Below are 26,704 nucleotides of genomic sequence, written 5' to 3' on the forward strand. Positions count from 1 at the left end.
AGGAGACATTCCAGAGGGCCTCAGTATGGATGTCCTGACTCAGGCTTTGCTCTGTTGGAGTGTAGGATGGGACTTGTCCCTGTCTTTGACACCAAGGCTGGTGATATTCGGAAAAGCATTACAGTGCAGGGACGTGCTGTGGACTTCTGGGCTTTAGGAGCCAGCAGGAGAAGGAAAGAGCCCTTTACCAAACACCCACTGTGGGTCAGTGCCTGTGCCGCATGCACTGTTTCCTTCTGGCATAGGAAGAAAATAAATAAGGCCCAGTGAAGGGAGGCGAATTGCCCAAAGTCACACGGCTTTCCTGAATCAGGGCCGAAGTCCATCTCCACTGCCTCCACTTTGGCGGGGGCGGGGGAGGGGGGTGAGGAGGGGGGATTCTTCCTCTACTCTGCTGATTCCAACTGTGCTTTCTTATAAGTGGCCTTATTTGTCCCCTGGAGATGGAGTTCTGAACTGTCGAGAGTTCATGGTAGTTTAAAGTGCTTTCCCTTGGAATCAGGGATGATATCTTAATGGGCCTTCAGGGCCTCAACCTTAATGAATTATGGCATTGACAAGTGTTGGATGAATTAGGGCAGGAGGCTCAGATGGTCTTCATCACAAAGATTCGTAGAAATGGGATCTCTTGTGAGGTTTGTTCGTATGTTATTTAAGATTGTGTTGTAGGGGGGAATGGGTGAAGAGCCTAAAGCCAGACTTGCTGAGGAAGGAAGAGCAGCTTTTAAAGAGGGAGGGGCTTCCTGGGAGTGGAGATGCTCCTGAACTGGCCCCCAAAACTGGAAGCCTTGCCAAGTGCACATGATGGAATGGGGTATGACTTATATTGGGGGTGGGTTGATGTTTTGGAGGAGTAAGACGGCTTCAAGGATCAACTGAAGTCTGGACCTAATCACAAGGGACCACAGGAAGCCCTGGGAGAGAAGGTTGTGGCAAGTCAGGGCATTGTGGGTAGGAAGGAGGCTTAGGGGAAGAGAGTGGGGGTAGGTCTGAGAGTGGGGTGGGCTGTCTCTTTCTATTTTTCATCTCCTTGCTCAACCTGCCCATGTTGCAGAGTTCAACAGCCATCAAGGGCCTCTGGGCCTCAGGAGACCCCCTGGGCTCCACAGGAAATCGATGGTGTTGGGGAGGGGAAGATGGGCCCTGCCTCCTCCCTGCTTCCCCCTGAGGTGGACTGGAGAGGAGCCTGGAGCTGAAGTCTTTCCTGGCCCCAAGCTCTGATGGCTCCCAAGCCCCCTGCCTATAGCCAGTAGTTTTTGGAAAGCATGGACGTGGATGCCAACCAGGTAGATGTTGGTGCTCCCATCTATAAGCTGTGGAGCTTTGGCTGAGTTCCCAAGGTTTCTGATCCTTGATGTTCTCAACTATACTTGGGAGATATCATAACACAGGCATAGCTTGCTTTATTGTGCTTTGCTTTATTGTGTTCTACATATGTTGTATATTTTACAAATCAAAGGCAAGACCCTCTAGCAAAAAGATTATGACTCACTTTATTGCAGTGGTCTGGAAATGAACCCACAATATCTCCAAGGTATGCCTATACCTACTAATGGAAGTATGAAATGATCGAATAAGTGTGAAGTACCTAGTACTGTCCCCTAGTTCCCTTCCTAAATCTGCCTGGGGGGACATCATGGCATCCAGAATCCTCTCCAGGCCTAATATATTTTTATTCAACAAGCATTTCTTGAATATCTACTGTGTGCAGAGCCGTACTGAACACTGAGCGGAAGCAGATGCATAAGTGGTATTGAGGAAAGAGGGAGCCCTTTTGGCAGGTATATTGATCAGGAAAGACTATATGGATAGGTGAAGCTAAAAAGACAGCCATATTTCTGCAAGTGGAGTTGAGAGAGAAAGCCGCCTCCAGGAGGGAATGGTATGCACCAAAGGCAAGGTGATGTGGCCCTGCGGTGAGCAGCTGGCTGTGGTTGGAGCTTCGTGCTCCAAGACCCCTCCAGAGCCTGTCTCTCATGCCACCGGTGTTGGGGTCTGTGCCTCTTCCCCTTGCCTCTTAAATGTGACCACTTCTGAGTCAAATGGGCTTCTTAGGATCTTCTCCCACCAGAAAAAGGAGTAGTTCCTATTCCTTTAGCTAGCTCTGTGACCTACGTGACCCAGACCCTGATCTGGGGGATGTCAGTGTCTGTCTCATATGCAGAAGTACAACTGGCATGAACCTCTCAACCTCTCCTGCAGTATGACACCTCCTTCAGGAAGCTCTACTAGATTGCTCTTTATTCTTATTATACCGAGTGTACTTAGGGTATGTGTGTGAGTCTAGGTCATTTGCACCCAGCTAGGGACTGGCCTAGGGAGGAGCTGTCAGGCACAGTGTTTCCTGGTCAGCCAAAGCTGATTCAGCTCCAGAGTGTCCCTCTCCCACGCCACTTTCAGCCTGTGGAAATTTCCACACTTTCTCCGCCCTGGTTACAGCTTCTATTGCTGTATTTATCACCCTGGAGACACAGTGGCACAGGCACACACATGCCACACACACACTTGCTCTGCACACACATACCTGTACACCTCAGCCTGCACTTACACACACACACACACACACACACACACACACGGCACGTGTTTGAACACCCCTACGCACAAAGCTCTCTAGGAAAATTGTTCCCCTCTCTCCTGCTCCTCCTCCTCCGCTCTGTCCTCCCACCACCACCTACCTCAAAACACTGAGACCAAAGAGATGGGCTGGACGGCGCCTCCTACCACCTGTCAGCCTGGGAGGCACTTCCCCCTCCATTGACTATAGTGTGTCCTTCCTACCTCCTGCCTTCCCCATTCTGCCCTTCCCACTCCAGTCTGTTGCCCCAACTCTCCCTACCCTTCTGCTCTCTGCCACTTCTCTACACTCCGTATATCTCTCTCTCCACTTTAGTCACTCTGAGTCTTCTCTTTGTCACTCTTCTGACCCTCAGAAGTAGGAACTGCCCTTCCTTGTGCCATTCGTCCTGAGGGTCTCAGGACGGGAGACCTCACTAGCTGATGGAGACAGGGACAGGCTGAGGCAACCTGGGGGCCTGAACCTCCCCAGCTCCTGTCACTGTCCCTCTTCCTGGAGGGGCGGACTGTGTGCCTGGCACCATGGAGACCAGTGTCATGGCAACACAGCACGGGTGGGCACAGCCGTCCTCCTCCTGGGGCCCCCATAGCCTAGGAGGAGCTGCCTAGAGGCCCCAAGGAAGTAGGCCCTATGCTGCTGTCTAGTACTGGCTGCCACACACTCTTCCAGCTCATATCACCCCCAGGACTCCCCCTCCCTGACCAACCCTATCTGCACTGCAACTTCTAATGCCTTAAGTCATTAATGGGAAGGTGGGGTATGTGGAGAAAATCCTCTCTCAAACACCTGAGAGTTCATTATAGACTGAGGGCCAGAGAAGACAGAGGCTGTGTCCAGGAGCACACAGCAAGTCTGGCCAAGCTTGCAGGTCAGCAGTCACTGGGGCAAATGGGTCAGTCCAACCTGAGATCCTGCCACCTGGGAAGTTTCTAGCCGGTCTGTAGTGTCACAATTATAATGATACAAATGATAATGCTGATGAACCATTAGGAAGCACCCATCACCTGCTGGGCTAAGGCTTTATATATGTCATCTCATTTCATCCTTATAACCAACCTCATGAGGAAGATACTCTTAGTTCCCATTTTATAGGTGAAGAAACTGAGGCATGGACTTGCCGATGTCAGGTGACTAATAAGTAGTATAGATAGGACAGAAACACAGGTCCTTTCCATATGCTGCAGGTGAGCCAAGGTTTCGGACCTCATGCCCTCCCCAGCAGGCACTTTTTCTAAATCAGTGCCAAACTTGTTTCAGTTCTGTCTTTCCTTATGGAAAAAGTACACAGGGAAGATCTGAGGCTTAGTCTAGGTCTGGCCTTAGGGTTTCTAGATGCCAGGAGGTTATTTGTCTAGGAATGTGGAGAAGCAACAGAGCCTTCCTAGTGTGGTTAGTCCAAGGGAAGACCTACCTTGCAGTCTGGCAATGCAGAAATAAGCTCGCAATCTCCAGGATGTTTTAGTCATATCTAAGCCCAGGCTGGAGCCTGGGGATGGAAGGAGGAGACCTTGCCTCCTGGGCCCAGCCTCAACTTTTCTCCGACCTTGATGGAGTCACACATCAGCTGCCTCCCTCCTGGCTTATGTAATCATTCAAATATAGCAGCTGCCTTTATCCCACTGAGTCACACCCCCTCCTTCCCCCTCCTCAGGTGCAGAGAGGAAGCAGTAATTAGGGCTGAGTGGGTGCCTCAGGGTCTCCTGGCAAGGAGGGTCCTGGTGTGCTGGATCGGAGTGTGGTAGGTATGTGGAGGAGCTGGGGCTTGGGTATCCAGGGAGAGTATGAAGCCACAAGGGCTACTTCTGCCCTGACCTATTCCTGCTAAAATCCCACATTCCTAAGGATCTCTTTCCAAGATTACAAGATACATCCACAGCCTTCTCTCCTGGGCTTCTGCCCAGCTGGAGGATGTGAGAAGGAGGAGGGAGAAGTAGAAGATTATAAAGAGGAGAGAAAGAGCTGGTCTTAGGGGGCTGTGGCCAGGAGTCCCTGGTCCTAGGCCCAACCCTGTCTTTTACTCACTGTGTGGCCTGGGCATGTCTCTATTTTCTCTCATCTTAGTTTCTCCATCTGGAATTGGACCTTCCATGAGGAATTGGACTCCACTGGCTCTAGCATCTTGCGCTGCCTGATTCATATCCCTGGAGATAACTTTGACCTTAAGCAGAAGGCACTTTCAGGTGTCTGGTTGACTTCCCTCTCTTCTCTGCCCACCCTAAATCTGCTCATCTTTCCTGGGCCAGTTCAGCACTCCACCCCCACCTCATCCATGGGGCAGTGTAAACAGGAAGGGTCACTGGATTCTGAGATGAGGGCCCGAGCTTTGGCTGCATCTCCCCTCCCTGAATTTGCCATCTGTTCTAGCACTTTTTCCCCCTGCTCAGCATGAATAGGGACCTCTATACCCTCACTTGGGGTCACCCCTTCCCTCATAGGGCAGCTTTGACTGATTTGGAACCTGAAGCAGGCCCATAATGCCTCAATCCTAGGTTCTGAGACCCCAAAGCCACCTTCCTGAAGTGTTGAAGAAGCTATTCTACCTTAGAGCTGTTCTGGAGGCTGTGATGGCCTTTTATTGTCAGCAAAGGCCTTGTCACACATGGGATCTGTGCTTAGTATGAAAACAGGGAACTATGCCAGGCCCTTGCCAAGCACATGTTGCTCCTCCAGTCATTGTTCTTGGAGCCACAGGTGGCAGCTTCCTGGATGAGGAGGAGAGGGAGAAAGACTGTGAGTTTCTCATTCCCCTTGCCACCCTGGGCTCTGGTTACCAAGACTCATATGTGGGCACATACTGGCCCTCAGTCAACCCTCCATCAAATCCATATTCCACCAATTACTAGCCTTCTCCCACCTTAGAGAGCTGAGGGCTATTTCACACTCTGTGGCCTCATCTGCCCCTGCGGAGGGTAGGGGAATTTCCACAGAGCAGGTCAGTGAGCCCTCCTCCACCCATGCACACATCACCTGTGTACCCATATCAGCTTTCAACCTCTTAGGGCTTGCTCCATTTAGTGTGATCCTGGACTGATCTCTGAAGCTCATTATCTTATTTCTACACTCAGCTTGTCTTCTTCCTCCATCAACGTTTCTAGTACCTAGTGAGGCTGCTCAAAGGCTGGGAACTAGGACTGAGGTGAATAGGACTTTGGCCTGTCTTTGAGGAAAATGTGATCTAGTAGAAGAGATGAACCTGAGCAGGGGGACAGATGACAAGTTAAGGAAGAGAGAGGCAGCTAAACGCTGCACAGCCCAGAATCCAGTGACCCTTTCTGTCTACCCAGTCCCCTGTGGGTGGGGACATGGTGTGTGCTTACCTGGCCAAAGAAGAATGTGCCAACATTTGGGATGGGCAGAGGAAAGGAAGAGGAGAGGGAAGTTAGCCCGGAAGGGAGAACAGACTGTACCAAGTCAAAGAGGAGGAAAGGATTGGGATGTGCTTAGGAATAATTCTGCTCTATGTGGAACAGAAGATGGAGAGGTCAGTCAGGATCGATCATGAGGGACCTCAAATGCCAGGCTGAGGAGCTTGGGCTGTATTCTGAGGGAACTGGGAAGTCATGCAAGGGTTTTGAGGAGGAGTCACATGACCAGCTAGATGTCTTAGAAAGCTGGCAGTAGGTGCAGGGCGGAGGTGGAATAGAGGGGTTGAACTGGGCTAGGCGGCTAGAGAATGACCAGTGGAGGGGAAGAAAGCTCAGGAGATGAAGGGAATGGCTAGATGTGTGAGAATTACAGAGGGAGAATTGCCAGGCCTCTGTGACAGATTTGAAGTTCAGAGAAGAGAGAGGCAAAGCTACTTTGAAGTTTCCAGACTAAGGATTAGAAGTCTGCTGATGTCTTTGATAGAGACAAAAGACGTGTTGGGGGTTGAATATTTTTGAGTTGTGTGAGTGACCTCTGGGATATCCCCAGAGGAGATGTCCAAGAGGCAGCCTGTACCAGACATCTGGAGCTCCAGGAAGGGGTGGACCACAGGGGCACTCGCAGTTGTCAGTATGTTGACAGAAGAATATATGCTCTGTGGGGGTGGGGTGGAGAATTAGGAGAGATGGGCCCTGGTGCCCCTGTGAGGAGTACCCATATTGAGGGGATGGAGATAAAAGGAGGCACCGAGCAAGACAGGAGGGGCCGTCTGCAAGGTGGGAGGGAAACAGCTCTGCAGGAGAGAGCGGAGGAGGGCGCTGAGAAGAAGCTGCCTTTGGCCATGAGGAGTCGCTGGAGCCTGCGGAGCCTGCAGTCCTTGCGAGGCGGTGGGCTCAAAGTGGAGGCTATATTCCAGAGGCTGCATCCTCCCGTTACTTTGGGTAGCCACCCGCCTCCCAGTAGCATCCTCCTTCCTCCCACCTCCTTCCAAAAACAGCGCTGACCAACAGCGGAGTGGAAGGGCAAAGCAGGGCGTGTGAACGGGGAATGCACTGATCAGCACCGTGGAGAGCGGTCGAGGGGCGGGGCCTGCCTGTGGCAAGGCGGGGCTTCTCCGTAGCGTAGGGACTTTGATTCCTGTACCTCTTGCCTGTAGGTTCCAGGTGGAGGAGGGAAGAGCAGGCCTGGGGAGGCTCTGGTCTTCTTCCCTTTCTGCACCTCCCCCATCCCGGCGCCACCCTACAAGAGCCCCTATCCAATATGTGGGGCTGTTAATACCTCGGCATCATCAGTTCAGGGGAAGGGACAGGAAAGGAGGAACATGCTATTTACTGGGAATCTTACAGACATTCCCCAAACCTCACAACTGTTTGAGCTTGAAATTTGTGACCCTGTTTTACAGATGAGAAAATTAAATTGAAGTTCAGAGAAGTTAAATAACTTGCCCAGGTCACATGGCAGAGCTGGGACTTGAACTTCCATTTGCCTGGCTCTGAGTTCTGAAGTATCCAGTAGTCCTGGATCTTGCATTTTGTTTCTGCAGATGCCTTATTTCTGGGGCAACTGTAGAGTCTGATGTGAGAGTGGGATGGGGAGGAGAGCCTCCCTCTCACCTGACTTGCTTGAGTATATTCCCAGGAGATTTCCAAGGACAGGCCTCCACTATTGTTCCCTAGTGGGAGGGCAGAAAGGAGCCTGAGGGCCAGATGAAGCCTTAAAGCACCTCCTTCCCCTATGCCCAGGAGGCACCCTTCTTTGAACTCTTCTGACTCAGCTTCTTACCACCAGGCTGCTCGGGTGTGAATGGGAGCTGTGAAGACCATGCCTGGACATGGTCCAGGGCCTCCACTTTCTGAGCCCATGGAATGCCTTCCCAGCTAGCAGGCATGGAGCAGCAAGGTCTCAACATGGGTTAGGCTGAGAAAAGAGTTTGCGCAGGCTTTCAGAGGCAGAAAATTCTACCTTCTGCAGCCACAGTGGAAAACAAAGTTTTCCTCACATTTTCTTTCCTGATACTTCCTGAGCCATGAGACAACTGTGTTCTGTAGCACTCAGCCTAAACAAGCCTCCTGTACAAGCTTGGCCATTCCTGTCCATGCCTCCACCACTGCATACCCCCCATACCCTTCATCAGGGGTCAGGTTTCTACTCAGTCTCATGGGTTTTCTTCTGTCTGGAGCCTGGTGTGTACAGTGGGGGGTTATTCCCCCTACAGCACAGCAAGGCAGGATTACTGGTAAGGGCTACATGTGGCTCCCTTAGCCTGGAATACACTCTCTTCTCCTGGGGTCACTTCCTTGCTTTTAAAGACCCATTTAATACCCTCTCTTCCAGAAATGCTTGCCAACCCCTGACTGGGTCAGGGGCCCTTTCTAGTCACCACAGACCCTGTGCTTCCCTCTGTCACATTGTAAGTCCCTCCCTTCCCTTGCCTGGGTGCTTCTCCAAGGTGAGGAACAGTCCGAGCCATATTAGATGAGGTTGGCCAGTGGTGTTTATGAATGAATGAATGAATAAGTTAGTTGTGGAGCCAGGACTCAATACCAATCTCCTGCCTCAAGTTATGGAACTTTATCTCTTATGTCCAACTGGAACACAACTCCGTGCCTGTCCCATTGTCTAAATTGCCCCCATTCCATTGGGTTAAGGTGTCCTCCTGAAGAGTTCTCTTTGGGGACAGAACAGAGGTGCAGCGGGCCTTCCCCCATGGCTGTAGCCTATTGACAATGAAGGCTATGTGGCTTGGGTGCCCACAACTCATATTAGAAGACCATACTCAAGCATCAACTTCCACAGTGTCCCGGCTAAGACTCTGACTTCAAAGACCATCAACCAAAGCCCCTAGAGCTCCCTGTGTTCCCAGCTCCAAGCCGGAAATGCACATAGGACATGATGCACACATAGTAAGGGAACCCCTAAGAGTTCTACCTGGAGGCCTGGCCCTTCCATGCTTGAGGGTACAGGAATGTTCCCCTGTCCGAGGGCCTCTGTGATGGGGTAGCAAAGGGTCTGGGGCCCATCCACATGCCCCTCACCCCAGATGTGATCCTAGCCCATGAACATTGCAAATCCCATCCTTGTACCTCTCTCTGGGCTCCTCTATCAGCTACTTTCTCAATCTCTCTCCATTTCTGTCTCTGCTCGCCTCCCCCCCACACCTGCTTTTCTGTCTTTGTTCCTCATGTGTGTTTTCCCCTATGCCTCTCTGATTTCTGTATTTCCATCTTGATCTCTATGGGGCTCTGATCCCTCTCTCCTCTCCTTCATGTGTTTCCCCTTTCCTGTTTCTGTTTCTCTTTCTCAGTCTCTCCCTCTATGTGTGAGGCTTTTCCTCTCTTCCAGCCAGAGTCTCTCTACCCCACCCTCCCTTTCTCCCTCTCTGTCTGGGCCTCTCTGTTCCTCCTCCCTCCCCCTCCCCCTTCTGCATTATCAGACCTGCTCCAACCTCCTCCCAGAGTCAGCCTAGCGGCAGAGGCAGTGACAGCAGGAGAGACGGGAGCAGCTGGGGAGTGGGGAGCAGCTAGGGCAGCAGGACTGGATTGGGGTGTTAGAGTCCAGGCTGAGTAGGGGACAGGCTGCTACTCTTGGTCTCTGTGCCTGCTGAGCCAGGCACCCTGCCTGGAAACCCAGGCAGGGTGGACTGGGTGAGGTGCCACCCTAGTCTGGCTGGGGAGGCAGACGATGAGGAGCGATGGGGCAGGCATGCGGCCACTCCATCCTCTGCAGGAGCCAGCAGTACCCGGCAGCTCGGCCGGCTGAGCCGTGAGTACTATCACCGGGTAGGGGTCTGGGTGTGTGGCTGCAAGCAGTGTCATGGACAGGGTCCTGAGAATCCCTCCAAGGAGCTGGGTTTGGCGTGGAGCTGAGCCACGTGGGAGGATCGATCCTCCTCCTGGGTGCCTGGTTGCCAGACTGTAGAATGGAGGGGGGGGGGGCGCGTCTATACAGGGTGGGGGTGCTTGGTATCAATCTGGGGGTGATGGGGCCAGAGTTCCACAGAAGGGGCTGGTGGCTGGGGGAGGGGTTAATAATAAACCTGAATCACTCCTTCAGGGGCTGGGGGTTGGGAAAGATGTGTGGTGTGTGGGGTTGTTTCAAGGAGCTCTGGGGGCTGGCAGATAGATGGATTCAGGACCTTGCAGTGGGGCAATGTCCGGACCACCAGGTCTTGTGTGCATGCACATGTCTCTGACTACAGATACGTGTGTGTGTGTGTGTGTGTGTGTGTGTGTGTGTGTGAGAGAGAGAGAGAGAGAGAGAGAGAGAGAGAGAGAGAGAGAGAGAGAGAAACTGACCTGGAGCAAGAAAGGGTCTGGGGCAACTGCCCTCCGTGGAACTAGAATTGGGATTCAGAGCTACCAGTTTACCAGTTAAGGCAACTTTACCCCAAATCACCCGTCCCAGGGAGAGCCACAGTGTTTGTTGAAATGAAGTCCCTGTGCGCCTCCTGTGTGCCCACGTGCAGGGGGATGCATGTGCAGGTGAGTGGAATGGGGTTCCATGGAGGTGCCCCTCCACTGTCTGAGGGTTGCTGAGGTGGCAGGCAAGTGACATGTGTCTCCAAATCAGTGGAGGTGCACGCAGGTCTATGACCAGGCTACCTGAGGGTATGTGTATATGTGTACATGCGTGTGGGGTAAGGGGACACGTGGGGCATAGAGGGGCCTATAGAGTTCTGAGGTCCTTGGTGGTTGGATGTGCGGCAGCCTCTCCGCATATCTGAGCATCCTGGTGTGACTGTGAGAGTTTATCTGCACATGTGTAAGTGCAGGTTAGTATGTGTGTGTAGGTCTGTGTGTGTGTAAGTATTAGTTTGAATATGTATATTGGAATTCATGTTAATATGTGTACTGTGTCTCCAAAATAGAGTGACTTATTGAACGTGTTGTTTGATTCCATGTGCATGCACGTTCGTGTATGTATTTGTTAATGTGTGCATGTTAGTGTTATCATGTGTATATGTTTGTGTGTGTGTCTGTGGATGTGGATGTCTGTGTTTGCTTATGTGTCCTGGTGTGGGTATGTGATCATGGTGCTAATGTCCATGAGTGTGTATATCGTTGCTTGTGTGACTGGTATATGTGTTGTGTGTTTATATGTGTGTGTCCATCCGAGTGTAAGTGGGTGACTATTTTCTTTCCCTGGTGGTTGTGGACACAGCTGGGAGAGTGTGGCCCCATGAGCTCAGGACAATTCATTCTATACTCTGTGGGGAGATGCAGAAAAGAAATAGGCAAGAATGACTCTGCCCTCTGGGACTTTCTAAGCTTCCTAGATATAGAATAGCTTGAGAATAATTAAACGGTAAAGACCAGTATCAAGCTAACAGGTGAAGTGGGTACAGCATGTGCAAAAGCCTTAGGTTGGGATCTGGCATGTGCCTGGAGCAGCAAGGAGGCCAGAGGGTAGGGAGGAGCCACATCCTACAGGACTTTGAACTCCAGGCTTCTTGGGCTTTATCCTGGGGGCTCTGGGCAATCCTGGAAGGTATTCTGCAGTGGAGGGACATAATCAAATTTAGGTTTTAGAAAGGCTGCCTTAAGTGGCAGTGTCAGGGTTGACGTGGAAGAGAGAGATGGGGGCCAGGAGGCAGGTGTGGAGGCCAGACCAATGCAAGCCATCAATGAGGTCTGGTGCCAAGTGGGCCAAGGGGCAAATGAAACCAGGGGATTTCTGAAGGGAAAGGTTGGAGGATTGGGAAGAGGAAGAGGAAGGTAGCATTGAGGTGGTTCGGGCTTGGATTGGGATGGGGGTGATACAGTGGCAGGACCTCAGAGGTCAGGATGTCTGGAAGGAAAAGCTTTTGGAAGCCTCAGGCAAGTAAGGTAGTAGAGAGACCCCTAGCCAGGGTGCAGAGGGTTGGAGATCACAGAGCCATCTCTTTCCAGACAGGAAAACTGAGGCTGTGGCTTTGTCACTCTCCCCTAGCTACAAGGCTGGGGCTGAAGATCTTCATCAAACCTGAGCCTCAGTCTCCTTCTCCTTCAGGCCCTGCATGGGACCTCTCGGTTGCCTGAGATGGATCAGCTCAATGAGGGTTAATTGCCTTTATGCTCCCTGCACCCCGCCCCCCCGCCCAGTTCCCCCTGCCCACCAACCAGCTCCTACCACTCTTCCTGCTTCCCACTCCAGCCTCCTGTCCCTAGGGACTACTGATGGCTTGGCTGGGATCTAGCCAAATGGGGGAGGCAGAACTCCTGGCAGTACCCCCTTCGTTCTTAATGGACTGGGAGTCTCACCCTCAGCTGTGCTGCTGTCAGGTCAGGAATGCGCTCTTCAGGCTTCTGCTGCTTGCCTATACCGTTTCCCCTCTCAGCGTGCTTCCATTCGTGCACACATCCATTCACTTCTTGATTCATTTATTCAACAGAGACGCCCCAGTGCCTGCTTGGTGCCCACTGGGCTGGCCCCTGAGGACACAGAGAAGCCACCAGCCCATACCCTGCTCTCAGGGAGTGCCCAGTCTGATGAGAAAGGCAGAAGTGGAAACTTACAACCCTGCAGTGTAAACAGTGTTTGCAGAGGGAATCCCCGGGAACTGTGGGGGCCACACCAAGCCAGGGCTTCAGAGAAAGAGACCTTTGAGCTGAATCCTGAAGGATGGCTAGGAATTCCCCAGGCAGGGAGTTGCAGAGAGAACAGCGTGTAAAGGTATGGGTAGATGGGAGAAATCATTGCATGTTCAAGGGGAAGAGTTTGAGTTTGCAGGAGTAAGAAGGGCATTGAAAAGAGAAAGAGAAGGCAGAAGGGGCTAGATTTTCTGTAGGGTCTCAAGTGCCAGGCTAAGGGGCCTGGGCTTTTTCTCATAGGATTAAGGAGCTGGGAAATAGGAAGTCTCCCCTAGGAAGCCCCCCTTGGTTCTCTCTCCCTCTGACCCTGTGACCCACCCTGAATTCTCTCTTCCTGATGCTACGGGACCAAAAATGTGGCCCACTCAGCCTTCCCTTACGATGCCCTGTGTGTGTGAGCTCCTTATCCATACTGCCAAGGAGTTCCTCAAAGGCAGGAGCCACCTCCTCATGCTTCCCTACTCACCACACAGGGCCGGGACCCAGGCTCAGTGCAGCCCCTAAGTGGGAGAGGACGTGAAGAGCATCTGGGCTGCCTTCTAGCTGCTGCTCCACTCCTCTCTGCAGCATGCCCACAGACCTCTGGCCCAGCTTACATACTCCCAGGGAAGGATGCTCATTCCTTCCCTCTTGAGTAGCCCTTCCCTCAAGCGGTTATATCTGCCCTGGGCTCCTCTACAAGGCCTGGCCACTCCAGGCGACCTGGCCTGACCTTGTGTCCTTTCTATATTCCTGGTCACTGTCCTTCCTTCGAAGCAGAGCCAGGCTGGGGCATAATGGTTCAGGAGTGGCATGAATACATCCTGGGCAGAGAGAGATGAGCAGATGGTAAAGCTGAGATGGGGCAGTCCCTGATCCCTGACCAAAAACAATAAAGAAGTTAGCCTGGCTAGAAACGGGAGTGAACAGCGGGAAGAACTTTCTACCAGCACTGAGGGGCTGTGAGATCTCCTGACTTTATGAGAAGGGGCTGTGGGGATGAGGGAGAAGTCTCCCAGAACGGGAGCGGGAGTTTGAGGCAGAGGCACACTTCATCTGTCCCCTCCTGCAGGTGAGTGACATCATCCAGGGAGAGGGGGACCAGAGGGGTTCAGAGAGTCAGGGGAGGGGGATTTGAATTCATTCTTGGTTCACTCAGCAGCCATTCACTGGGTTGCTGCCCATCCAAACGAGGCAGCCGTGTGGGGAGATGGACAGAGCCAACAACTACGTGGAAGAAAGCCATGGTCCTTCCTACTTTTGCCAGTGTTAGGCAAAGACATTTGAGAGGAGGGGCTTTGGGGTGGACTTAGGAAAAAGTGTCGCTTCTCTAGGCCAAACTGAGCGCCAGCTCCAAAAAGGAGGAACGCCATGTGCAAAGCCCTTGAGGTGAGCACAAGCATGGCTTTGTTTATGTGAGGACCGTGGGAGTTCAAAGTGACCTAAGCGTGAAGTGCAAGGGTTGGGGAAGGACTGGGCAGAGATGGGGCAGGAGAAGAGTAGGGGAATTGAGGTTAGACTACAGGAAGCCCTTTCTGCTGCCAACGTGTCTCCTAACAGCCTTGCCACATAGACATTGCCTTAAATTTTCAACTTCTTGGTCTCTCCTAGTGCCCCCAGCAGTTCTGCTGAGGGGCTGCTCATTGTTCGAGAATGGGATGTTCAGTGAAGAAACAGAGATCCTGGAAATGAGAGAGAAAGGCAATGGCTGAAGAATGTGGGCCTCTTTCAGAAAGTGGCATGCAAATGAATGCAAAGTAATATGTAAATAAGGTGGCTTGGGCTTGGCATCTTTGGCCAGGAGGATGAGACATTACCCCTTCCATGCCAGCCTCCCACCCCTTCTGCCCCAGCCTCCTTTGCTGCTGAGTGCCCCAGCCTGTCCGAGCCACAAGATTGTGGCCTCCAAGGTGGGGGCTACAGGCTCCCTGTCAGCACCCCCATCTTCTGGGAAGTCGATATATTTAGTAACAGGAATGTTTCAACACATTTATCTCCCATTGTTCAGCTGCCCGCTCCCTGGGAAAGGCCAGGTCCCCAGTGACGTGACCCAATTTTTGAAGTCCCTGAAGTCATTCTTCTCACTGCCCTCCCCGAAAAACAGAAGGCAACTGGGGCTTGGTGTAGCAGAAGAGATTTAAATCAGACATCTGGGAGGACTTCCAACAATGTAGTTGCTGAGAAATGTGGACCCTAGGGCTTCTGGGTTCTCACTTTGGATGACCACCCTGGTTTCAAAGGAGGATTTGAAAATAGAATAGAGAAGGTGGCAGACAGACCTAGGTTCAAGTTTCAGCACCATTACTTTGTAGCTGTGTGGTTCTTACTCAACTTACTTAACTTCTCTGAACCCCATGTGGAGTGGGAATAATAATGCTTTCTTGGCAGGATGACTGAAGTGGTGAGCTTAGTGCCAGGCATGTAGCAGGTGCTTATAAAGGTTAGCTGTTGCCATTATGAACCACCCACTCTTACCTACACTTTTAGAAAGATTCAGTGGGGCCTGGAGGGAAAGAGACCAGACTTGAGAGCCCAGAAGCTGTCATCGTGTGGGAGACAAGGAGGTCTGAAATGGAGCTGTGGTGGTGGGAATGGTGAGAAGTATGGATGCTCTGTGGGAGGGGCAGAGGGGGCCTCAGAGACATGTGACCACCTCCCTAGGCTGCTGGGTCTGGTCAGAGAACAATCCCCAGAGAATACAATGGAGGAAAAGGCTTGATTAGAAAGGGGTTAAGCCTGTAGCCACACCCACAGCAGTCTGTGAGTCATTCTGGGAGTTGTAGTCTGAGGTGAATTTGCAGTAAGTACCCTTAGTACTACCTCCTTGGATCCCAATTCACACCCTGCTGCTGATGCTGGCCGGGGGCGGGGCGGGGGGTGGGGTGGGCAAGCCCTGCTGGGTGCTGGGGGATGTGGGGCTCAAAGGTAAAGCAGCCTCAGTCCCTTCCCTCAGGGGTCCCTCAGACTGCTATGTATTGGGGGGTGCAGGTGGGGGCAAGGATAAAAAGATTAAGCCATAATTACGACTCTTCACACATTCACACACAAATTTACAGCTTCCAGAGCACTGTTTTCATATCCATGATCTCATTTAATCCTCACCACAAACCCAAGAGACTGCTGTTTTCTGGATGAAGAAACAGGCTCTGAGAGGGGAAATAACTTGCCCAGAAGTATTCAGCCAGTGACTGATGAAGCCCTGGAGACAAGATCTGTCCTCTCCCAAAGCTCTGCTCTTTCTCAAGATTATTATTCCAGGTGGCAAGGGCTGGGCCTGTTAGGGCAGGCAAGATAAAAACAATTGGACACCTCAGCAGGGGAACTGCTGAGCTCAGGGGACAGAAGGTAAGGGCTGGGCTCCTTGGGATATGAGGCTAAGAGGTGGACTAGCCAGTTCAGAGACCTGAGTCCAGGTTGAGAGTTTGAACTTCTTGCAGTGGCCCACTGGAATCTACCCAAGGGTTTTGAGCAGGGGCAGAACCTGATTAGAGTCAGGCTTTGGGAGGATTGATCTTGCAACCTGGACTGAATGGATTGGAGTGGAGAAATTCAAGACTCCACACTTGGTGCTCCCAGCATCTTGCTCCTTTTTCTCTTCTCCACTTCCTCTCAATTTCTTCTTCTCCTCCTCCTCCTCCTCCTCTTCCTCCTCCCCCCCCCCACCCCCGCCTTTTACCCTACTCCCACCCTTCCACCCTAACCTGGGGAGTGATGACTGTGTAGTATAGAGCTGTGCTGTAATGCCACATGTGTCCAGCAGGGGGTGCTGTCACATACTGTCCATTCCAGCCTGGATCTTCCTTACACTTGAAAGGCCAGAGAGAGGGAGATAAGAGGCTGGACAAGGAACAGAGATGAAGAGTGGAGAGAGGACAGCCCATTGTTCTCCACTTCCACTGAGCCAGCCCTGGGAGGGCCCTGTTAAAACAGTATAGGGAGGAAGGAAGGTTGAGGAGAGACATTGGAGGAGTTAAACCAGCAGATGAGAAATTTTCTCATAGTTTTGGGACAGGCTTAGATTTGAACATGGATTTAGAATGACATTGTAGTTGAGGTCTGGCTCTCTATTTCATTGTGAATTGCTTGATACAGAGATGTGGGCAAGATTGGTTGATTTATTTGTGTGGGGTTTTTTTTTGTATCTTGAGTGTGTGTGTGTGTGTGTGTGCGCGCGTGCCTGACTGTGAGCTTCCAGTTGTGTGTGTATATATAGGTCTGAGAGGGTGAGAGTGTATGGACCAGTGTTTGTATAAAAATGTGGACAGATTCATATGTGTGAACTTGTGTATCCATTTTTAATGCCGTATTCATTGGCAAATGGTTATGTACATGCAAGTGTGGCATGTGTCTGTGTGTGTGTGTAACTGTGTAGAGTGTTAGGTACCTATGTTCCAGTAAAACTGTGTGTGAGTATGGATATCTGTGTATATGGATGTCCACGTTTGAACATGAGGGTATGAATAAGTGAATGGGTATCACCTGCTCTGCTGACCCAGCAAGGCCACACCCTAGTTCTGGCTACTCAACACTTTCTCCTGGGTCCCACCTGTCTAAAGGTAGAGACAAGATATGTATGGATTGGGCCGGATGGCTGTCATGTGTAGAGATGGGCTTCCTTCAGGGAACTCTGGGACCCCTCTCCCCAATGAAGGCCCTAGGAGGAACAGGTTGTCTTTGTGTTCAGGCTCACATTGTGTCAGCCAGGATCCAGGGCTATAAGGTTGGGATGCTGGACATGGCTGAGAGGCAACTAGTTTCCAGTCTCCTGAGAACGCTTAATGGCCATACTCATACCCCACTAGAGATTTTCAGAGACTCCCAGCCCAGTCCTTTTGTTGTATAGGTGCAAATATTGAAGCCCAGAGAGGGGTGGTGATTAACCCAATGTCACACAGTAGGATCCAGGGCTAGATGACAGGGCTTGAAGCAGAGAGAGGGGTGTGTCTGACCTTTCTCCCTCCCTCTCTTCAGGCTCTAGAGCAGGTGGGGAGCTCAGAATAGAGATCCTAGTCTTTGGCATGAGGCCACCTCCTACCTGGGCATTTCTACTCCTCCCAGGCCTCAGATGCTGCCTTTGAATTTTGGACCAGTGATTCTGCCTGCTGTGAGACTCCTCCAGAGAACTTGCGAAGTCAGTCATTCCATGGAGCGTGGAGACTCCATGGAGAGGAGCCTGGCTGTGGGGTGGGGCCAGGCGAGGAGCCTCCTCTGGAAGCCTCAATTTCCTCATCTTTGCATCAGATGTTTTTTTAGGTTTCTACTGTTATAGGTTTTTCCTATAATCTCTCCTTAGGCTCTTAGTACTGAGACAGCACTGGGGCCGTGGGAGAGTCCTGGAGGTCCTGTTTGGCTCTGCAAGGAGGGCAGGGCAGTTCCATAGGAAGGGGCTGCCTTGGGAAGGAGGAATGAACTTCCTGTCTATGGGGTGGGGAGATACGAGCCAGCGCTGGGCAGCCTGGTTAGGAATGCTGCAGATGAGACTCCTGCCCTAGCAGGGAAGTTGGTTGCAAGCTCTCTGAAGTCCATTCAAGCTGTAGCTACTATGGAGGGGCGAGAGGAGGACATGCCAAAGCCCACTCAGCATGGAAGGTTTGAGCCCCAGAGTACTCTCCCTGGCATCTTGGGCAGTGCGAAGGTGTGAGATTAGATGGTTCAGCTGATAGCAAGGGGATCCCCTTCCCTAAGGAACTGGAGAGAAATGTGTCTTCCTGGAGGTTTGGGATTGGAGGCAGGAGGCTGGATGCAAGGACCCTGGTGGAGATAGGTGCATGATGGGTAGAACTGGGCTGCTCTGCAGTGGCTTTGCCAATTTAACATTGGCAGGGTGGGAGCAGATAGGCAAACAACTTTCTTTGTGCTGAGTTGTGGGGAGTTCTATTGTGAGCCCATGGCTGGGGCTCTAGGTGGAACAAGTGGAGGCGTCCTGGTCCTGGGGGCTGGGCAGGGATTGGGTAGGAGAGGAGGGAAGCAGGCAGTTTGGTGTTGTCTACACCCTCCCCACCAGAGAACACAGAGTTGTCTCACAGCTTTATGTGGGATGGGGTTTGGGGGCTAGATGGAGAGAACTAAGGCTTACAGAGTGCCCTTCATATTTTAAAATTGCCTTGTTTAATCACCTCAACTATCCTTCAAGAAGGTAGCACTATTTTGTCGAGGGTAAACAGATGACATACTCAAATCATGTAATTGAAGGCAGTTTGATGGAGCAACTATTATGAAGGTGGAGCAGGATGCGGAAACCAGTAGAACATGAGGTACCTGAGACTAGCATCTGAGAGGCCTGCGGGGGCAAGGAGAGTGCTCCAGATCTGAGAGGGGCTGTCGGAGGAGGGGGGGTGGGTGAGGGTGTAAATACCCCAGTCCTCTCACTTCTCACTCCCTACTCTCCCACCCTCATTGGCAGAACAAGACTGGAGGCCAGAGAGCAAGGGAGCAGGTAAAGCAATGCTAGAAGTAGGCCTTCAGGGCACAGAGTGAGGCAGAAAGGGTAGAGACCTGGAAAGACAAATGGATGTTGGGAAATTGAAGCCTAGAGAGGGTGCTGACTTCCTTAAGGTCACACAGCTGGTTGGTTTCAGAGCAGATGCCAGAAGCCAGGCCCTGCTTCTGAACACCCACTTTGTCACATTCGCTGAGGCCTGGTGGGTCCCTGGGCACCACCAAGGCTTCCTGGGTGCACCCATATGCACTTAGTCATCTGATCTTGGATGGGAGCTACTTTATGCCATGACTACTCTGCTCCCTGTCTGGGCAGCACTGGGGTGGGGGCTGTGGAAGGATTTATTCAGGCCATGGTCAGTTTTCAGTTTAGGAAGCTCCAAGTGAAGGGTGAGTTAGAAGAGCGAGCAGGGAGGCTACTACAGAAAACAAGGTGAAAGGCAAGAAGGCTGCTTGAGGGGGGCATGTGAATTGTGTAGACAGGTCAGAAAAAGAGTGACAGCCCACACCCCCCAGCTCATCCACCTGAGCTATGGCCCTAGTTCCCCAGTGTCCACCCACCCGTGCAGGGATGTGTGGCAATTTAGATTCCCCTCTGGAGGGCATCCCTCCCTGCCTCATCTGGCCTGTAGTTTGCACAATCCAGAGCACCCATCTATGGCACCCCCCTCACTCCAGGCTTCTCCCCCAGCCCCAGCTACCTGAGTTGCAAGTGTCCCAGCTACATTCAACAGACACAGAAGCCCACACAAAAAGAAGCAGACAACAGCACACAGACATGGAGAGGCCCACAACACACACGCACACTGAGAAACACACAGGATGAATCTAAAAATTGACCTAGAAACAACAGAAATGGAATGAACTGCAACACCTGTACACATAACCCAGGTATACATACCCAGGTGTGCAGCACAGACATGACTCAGTGCACACAGAGTGCATATCCATGGCAACACTCACACTCAGCGCAGACACAGACTGTCTATCAGGTGGTCGGGAAGCTATCTTTGGTTCCCCACCTGTGTAGCATCTCTCACCTCTGGGCTGTTGCATATGCTGTTCCCTTTATCTGGAACGCCCTTACTCAATGCCCTCTCCCTTCACCTTACTAACTTCTGTCATTCTTCCCGTCTTCGTTTCCCTTCCATTGATGGTATTCCAGCCAGCCTTTGACAAGTTTTGAGATGAAGGCCTGTGCCCACTGAGGTGGTGACTGTGGTTGTGAGTGGGCGATTAGAGCCAAGAAACCAGGAAGAGACAGATTTGGGGGGAAGTGACTCAGGAACAGCAGTGAGAAGCCCTGGCTGCTCAGGGCCTGAGTGGGCATTTAACCCTCTGGCTGTCATAGCCGGATGCCCTCTGCCTCATTTTTCAGACTATCTGAGTTCTTTTGTGTTTCTTCCAGGCTTGCTGCCTGACCTAGTTCCCTCCTTCCTGAAGCCAGCCCTACCTCTTGCCACCTTTCTAATCTTACACACTGTTCAATTGTCCTCTACTTGGATGTATCCCGCCTCTACTTCTAAGCCTAGTGAAAACCTCATTATTCAATGCCTGGGGTCAGAGGTATGTTTTCTGTGTGTGGTTTCCTAACCCCTCCCATTTAGTAGTAGAGGTAAATGATAATGAACACTAACCTTGGGGACTGTCTCCTGGTTCAAATCTCAGCCCCTCAATTCTTAGCTGCAGGACCTGTGTTCCCTCATTTGTAAAAAGGGGACAGTAATAGAGCCCACCTCATTAGGGCTGCTGCGAGGATTAAATGAGACAAAATGTGTAATGCACATAGTGTGCACTTTGGCTCCTCTGAGCAGAGGGAGAGCTACTGAGATCAAGGATGTGCAGGTGCCCGCAGGAGGTGCCTAGTGAGTTCTTGATCATTGGAACTGAGTGAAACAAACATCTGCTGTGTGGGCACCTACTTGGTGCCTCTATAGCTGGTTCTTTGCACCTCCCCTCCTCAGTTCCTGCATGGCTGCTGATTCTGCACTGCTATTATGCTATGGAAGCTTAGGAGGTAGGGGCGTGACTTATTTTTTAATATGTATCTTTTTTTATATCTATTTTATTGAGGTATAATTTATATACAATAAAATGCCAATTTAAAGTGTATGAGTCAATGAGTTTTGATAAATATATAGTCATGTAACAGCCATTTCAATTGAGAAAATAATATTTTACCATCCCTCAAACTTCTCTTGTGCCCTTTGCAGTGATTCCCCTTTGGGAGGTGACTTCTTACAGGGCTGTGAGAGGTGCTGGGTTTTCCTCGAACTAACAGACTGGGCACACAGAGTGGGGCTGTCTCTGACATGCTGGAAGATGCCAAGGAACTGCTTGTCCTCTCTGGGCCTTGGTTTCGGTGGACTGGCAGGGCCAGCAAGGCCAAGGAGGGGAAGGGGTGCTCAGGACACTGTTTCCTCAAGATGGGCTTTCAGTTTGAGGACTTAGTCAACTGGGAGTGGTGACCTCAGAAATCCTCGGAATGGGTGATAGAGTAGAGGGTTGGTGTTCCCACAAACCTACTCCTCCTAGAATCAGGTATGCCCTGAGGCCTTGAGGGACATGGCCACACGTTGGTCCAGACTGGAGCAGGGGCCTGTCCAAGATGACTCCACTTTTCTCCCTATTGCTCCCCACTAGGGACCATAAACTCTTCTGCGGATTAGCAATTCCCTGAAAAGAAGGGGGCCACTTTTGTTCCCCAGTTCTAGAACCAAATATTAAAGCAATTATATAACTAGCAATAAATTACTTAAAGTAGTGACTCACTCAGCTTAATTAGAGCACAAGCAGGGAGGGATTAATGTATTTTTAGCACACACACCTCACTCCCTCCTGTTGGGGGAGGTCTCTGTGCAAGGTGGGGGTGGAGAAAGAACTGGGAGCTCATGGAAGCACCCAGGTGTTTGCAAGGAGAGGAAAGCGGATCCTCTGCCCCACCGAGGTCCCAACAAAGGCCAAGTGAGAGCACAGCAGGAGGGATTCAGATCAGATTCAAGCAACACTTTCCAGTGGTGCTTGTTGGAGAACTGGGACAGGTAAACTAGATTACGAACTCTGAGGGCAGGAACTAGGTCCGTGATCCCCCCACCCCACCCAGGAATGGAACAAGAATGATATGTGGGGTCAGACATATCTGGATGTGTATCCCGCCTTCGCTGGTCACCAGCTGTGTAGCCTTTGGCAGTCTCCTTTCACCTCAAGCTTTAGTTTTCTTCTCTGTAAAATGGGCATAATACCCACCTTCATACATATTGTAAGAATCAAGTAGGTTAACGTATGTAAAGCAAACCCTAGTGTTGACTTTACAGGACTAAAATCTCCAAGAGGGCAGAAATTAGTTGTTTTATTTACTATTGTATCTCAAACTCCATTCATAGGCTATACATAGTCGGTGTTCAGTGAATGCTTGTTGAGTGAATGCAGGTTAGTTTCACGCCCATTCTCCTGCTCCGAATGGGTTCCTTGTTGGAGGTTCTGGAAATAAAGGAACTAGGTCAGAGGCAGGCAGGGGTGCCTCACAGGAGGAGTCTAACCTTTCTCCCCCAGGCTGAGGAACAGGTGAATTCCAATAGGAAAAAAAAAAAAAAAAAAAGACTCCCTGGGAAAGTTTTGGGTGGGTTCAGAACTGCGGACAGCTCCAGCCTTTGTTCATGGGCGTGGTCTTCCCGTCTCCCAGACGGTAACTGGCATGGGAGGATCCACTCTGTGTGCCCTTCACAACTCCGGGTGAGGGAAAGAGGAGCCAGCAGCCCAATCCGACTTCAAAGACCAAGACCCTCTCCCATCATCACTGGGAATGCAGAGGAGAGGGGATGGGTGCAGGGCGGGGCATCCTGAAAGGCTCCTCAGAGGAGGAGATGGGATTGGCTGGAAGAATTTAGGAAGGGAGAACATGCAGATATCTGTAAAATGGAGTAATAATCCCGACCCTGTAAGTTTTCTGGGAGGACCGAATGAGTTACTTTTTTAGGAATGTCTGGCATATGCCTGCTTGGAGGGGGCACAGTATGGGCTCCTTTCCTCCCCCTTCTCACTACCCCTTTTCAGCCCCTGTGACATTAGGAAGGACATCCCCCTGCCCTATTGGAGACGGCAGGACATGGACCTCTGCTCACAGGCATTGAGGTGGATGGCTTCCTATCCTAGGATTCACTGACCCCCACCTCTGCGGTTGGGCTGAGCAGGACACACAGTGGGTGCACAGGACAGACAAGGGAAAGGTTGGTGCTCCTCTTTCCTCCCAGGGTATTGGGAGACTGAGGGGAGGACACAGCTGGACGGTGTGGTGGAGTTTAATCCCTGACCCTCCCCCAGGCCCACAGCTCCAAGACTTCTGCTCCCGGTGGATGCTCTGATCAGCTCTGACCAGCTCTCCTCACACCTCACTGGCCTCCCAGGGCTAGGGCGATGAATTAGTGATGACAGCATCGCAACATCGCTATGACGACCAGGCGTGTTCTTAGCCTCCAGTCAGGGTGCAGCGGCAGAGTCCAGAGACTCCTTTGGCTCTGGGCCTTTGTACTGATGTGTGTGACAGTGGCTGGGGCCCAAAGGGGAAGGGGAGAGAAGAGGGTGGGGGTGGGGCACGCTCCAGGGCATGGGGGCTTCATCTGAAGTGAACTAAAGTTCATTCCAAATGGACCTTGGGCACAGTTGTTTCTCTCCCTCCTTCCTTTCTTATCTCTTTTCATTCCTCCCTCTCTTCTTTCTCTTTCTCTTCCTTCCGTTCTCTTTAAGCTCCATCCCTATTGGAGGCTCTGACCTGCTCGCCTTTTCCCCTGACCCTGGGAATCAGGCCCAGCCTGGCCTCTCTCCCTTGGGAGCTTGATGAGACGGGGGTATAGACACTCCAGAGAAGGTGTGTAGGGGCCACTGCAAGGGGGTCTGGCTTAGCTCTGTCAGGAGACATGCAAATGGCTTTGCAGAGGGAAGTGATACCTCTGGCCCTATTGAATGAAGAAGAGATTTTTCAAAGAGGCAGCAGTCCAGAGGTGGACTGGTGAACAAGAGGCATGAGTCCAGAGGTGAAACATAGAGAAGGATGGGGGATTGACAAAGTCCAGAGCAGCCTGAGTGTAGTCTGTGTAGCAGGGAGCCTGGGGAAGGACTGGGAGGGAGTGAATGCTGTGAGTTTGTCCCAGATGGAAAGAGGAGCCCTGAAGATTTTTAGTGTTGCTTGTTTGATTTTAGGGATAGGGAAACTGAGGCCCAGAGAGTTAAGTGACTTGATTAAACTCACAGAAGTCATTAGAGACAGACTGAGACTATGGACCCTGCAAAGATCCCACTAGACCCCAGACAGAACCTCCTGCCCCAGACTTTCTGGACAGGATTTTTCCAGATAACTGCTACCTCCAAAAGGTGGGGAACGCCCAGGGGTGACTTTGCTCTCAGCTTGAGCGAGGTTTACATGGACAAAATCTGTGCTACGGCCCTTCGTTCCTCTGACTGGGCATGTGTGTGGTAGTGGTAGTGGGGGAGGGCATTCAGTAAAGGACCTGAGAAGTCAGGGGCTTGGCTAAGGTCAGCAAGGGATCAGGGTCATAAATTGATTCAAACTAGGGTCCTAAGGTTCCTAGCCCAGACACTGCCACATACCCTTACTCTGTACCCTCAGAGCTCTTTAGCTGAGTTGGGCACCTGTAGGAGGTTAAGAGCATCCCCGAACCCCTCACATCCTCCCCAGAGCTCCTCTGGGCCTGGGGCCTGATATTGGGTCTGCTGTGGCTGGAACTTAGCCAGGCAGAGAGAACCATTTATCTCCCCTTGTCCTGATGAAGAAACTGAGGTCCCGAGGTTACAGTGACTCACTCAGGGTTACTGAATGGATCAGTGCTGGGCTGAGCCTGGCTGCCTGGCCTTTAGCTTGTCTACACTTCCCCCACCTCGCAGCTGTCCCCTTGCCTCTCTTCCACCCCCCGGGGCCTGCTAGCTTTGATGGATGGCCCCACAGTTTAGCCTTCCTCCCATTCCTTTTCAGATGCTGGGCTATTAGCCTCCTAATCACCAGTACTGCTTGGTGGCCACGAAGCTATCCATCTCCCTCATATAGTCTCACCCAGCACAGGGTTTTGTGTGTGTGTGGTGGGGGTGGGGGGATGCAGTAGGTCCTCCTTCTCTGAGGCTGAGCTGAGAATATGGCTGCAGCCCCTACTCTAGGGGGGATTGAGGGTTAGAGAGCAGCCTCTAACCCTTGCTGGAGGGCCAGAAATCCCTCCTGGACCTTCCAAGGGTACTTACACATGCATACATGCATGTGTGTATGCGCGCGCACACACACACGCACACACACATACTCACAATAACAGTAATAAAAGTGTTTATATATCAAAAAGTATTGTATGACAAGCATTGTGTCAGAACTTTGTGCACATAATCTCATTCATCCTATTAGTTGGGTACTATTGGTAACCCCACTGTACAGATAAGAAAACTGAGGCTCAGAGAGGTTCAGTGATTTGTACAAGGTCCTATATCCAGGAAATGGAGGAGCTAGGATTTGAGGATTGGTGGCCAGAGAAGAGCTTGGGGCCTAGCCCCATTTTCCCTCTGGGAAGGGCCCCTGTGCAGGCTGGGGTTGCCCCCCTTTCTGGAGCAGCTGCCTCCACCCTGGCAGAGGAGCCTCCACCAGGCTCTTTAATTTGTACTGGCCCCAAGAGACCTGGGTTCGAGTCCTGCTTCAGGTACCTCATTTGCTGGTGGTGGTTAGGGCAAGTTACTTTCCTTTTGAGGACCCCAGTCTTCTTGTTTTTAATAGGTTACGGTGAAGATTAATTAAGTGTCAATTAATCAAGTGCCTGCCACTTCCTTGCTGCCAAAGGGCCAGGCCACACTGGGTTCCCCAGAGCCTGCCTTCCCCAGTCACACCCCCAAGAGGGACAACTGTGGACCATCTCCCCACCAGATGCTGTCTGCTCCATTTGTGGGTCCCCAGGGCCCCAATACCGGGCCTTTTGTTGAGGAAGAAGGGAGTGAATGGGGCCCATGTTAGGCACATTCACTCTGGTCAGGGGACAAATGTGCTTTCTATACTGAAGATGCCTCCATGGGTAACCGAGGAGTGGTCAGACTCAGGTGAAGGTGGGGAGGAAGCTCTGGACTGCAGTTCCCGAGGCCTGATTTCCTGTTTCAGAAGCTGCTTTGCTGGATGATCTTAGGCAATACCCGGTCTGGGGGGTAAGAGAGACTTCAGGACCTCTGACCAGTCTCTCTTCTGAGGGTCTGTGTCTGGATGATTCTGTGTTCTGCAGAAGAGGCCAGGTGGTTGTAGTGGGGGTACAAGGCTGGTAACACCCATGCCACAGAAAGGCAGACCCAGGATAGGTGCCAGGACTAGGGCCAGCTCAGTATCCCTGTGACCTTGGTCCCCTTGTCCTCATACTGCTGCCATCTTGCCCTGCTACTGTCTGCTCAGCTGCCCAGTCTGCATGGCCCTACCTGCCCCTCCATTCCTAGTCCTCTCTTCTTTTATTATCTGCCTCTATATTGTCTCCTGCCTCAGGCTTATCTCCTCCCGTCGCCATCTATCCATCTTTGTCATTCCCCTGGGGCTTCCTTCTGCTCTCTGGCATGTCTTCTCTCTCCCTGGAAGTTGGCTTGTCTGGGAGTCAGGTCTCTCCTGCCAATCGTCTAAGTGGTCTCCACAACTCCGACCAGTTCTTGTCTTCTTCCTCCTTCCCACATCTCCCTCTCTCTGATGGTGTCTCTGCCTTTTGGTGTCTCTGCATTTTGCTGTCTCTGGACTCTCTTTGCCTGTCTCTGCCCTTAT

At 51.6% G+C, this 26,704-nt stretch overlaps 1 protein-coding gene across 2 annotated transcripts in view; it reads left to right on the plus strand.

Annotated features, from left to right (window-relative positions):
* Positions 1-413: 413 nt before the first annotated feature.
* The window catches only part of PDE2A (phosphodiesterase 2A), a 95,083-nt gene continuing 68,792 nt past the window's right edge, over positions 414-26,704 (plus strand). For both annotated transcript variants that reach the window (XM_016157976.2, XM_016157974.2), the window contains exon 1: positions 414-9,706. Coding sequence is in view for 1 of the 2 variants with exons in the window: in XM_016157974.2 (XP_016013460.2) it covers positions 9,636-9,706 (71 nt within the window). In the remaining variant the exon portion in view is untranslated. The remainder of the gene's footprint in view (positions 9,707-26,704) is intronic.

Source organism: Rousettus aegyptiacus, unplaced genomic scaffold, assembly GCF_014176215.1.
Source record: "Rousettus aegyptiacus isolate mRouAeg1 unplaced genomic scaffold, mRouAeg1.p scaffold_m13_p_5, whole genome shotgun sequence".
In the NCBI taxonomy this organism is placed as follows: domain Eukaryota; kingdom Metazoa; phylum Chordata; class Mammalia; order Chiroptera; family Pteropodidae; genus Rousettus; species Rousettus aegyptiacus.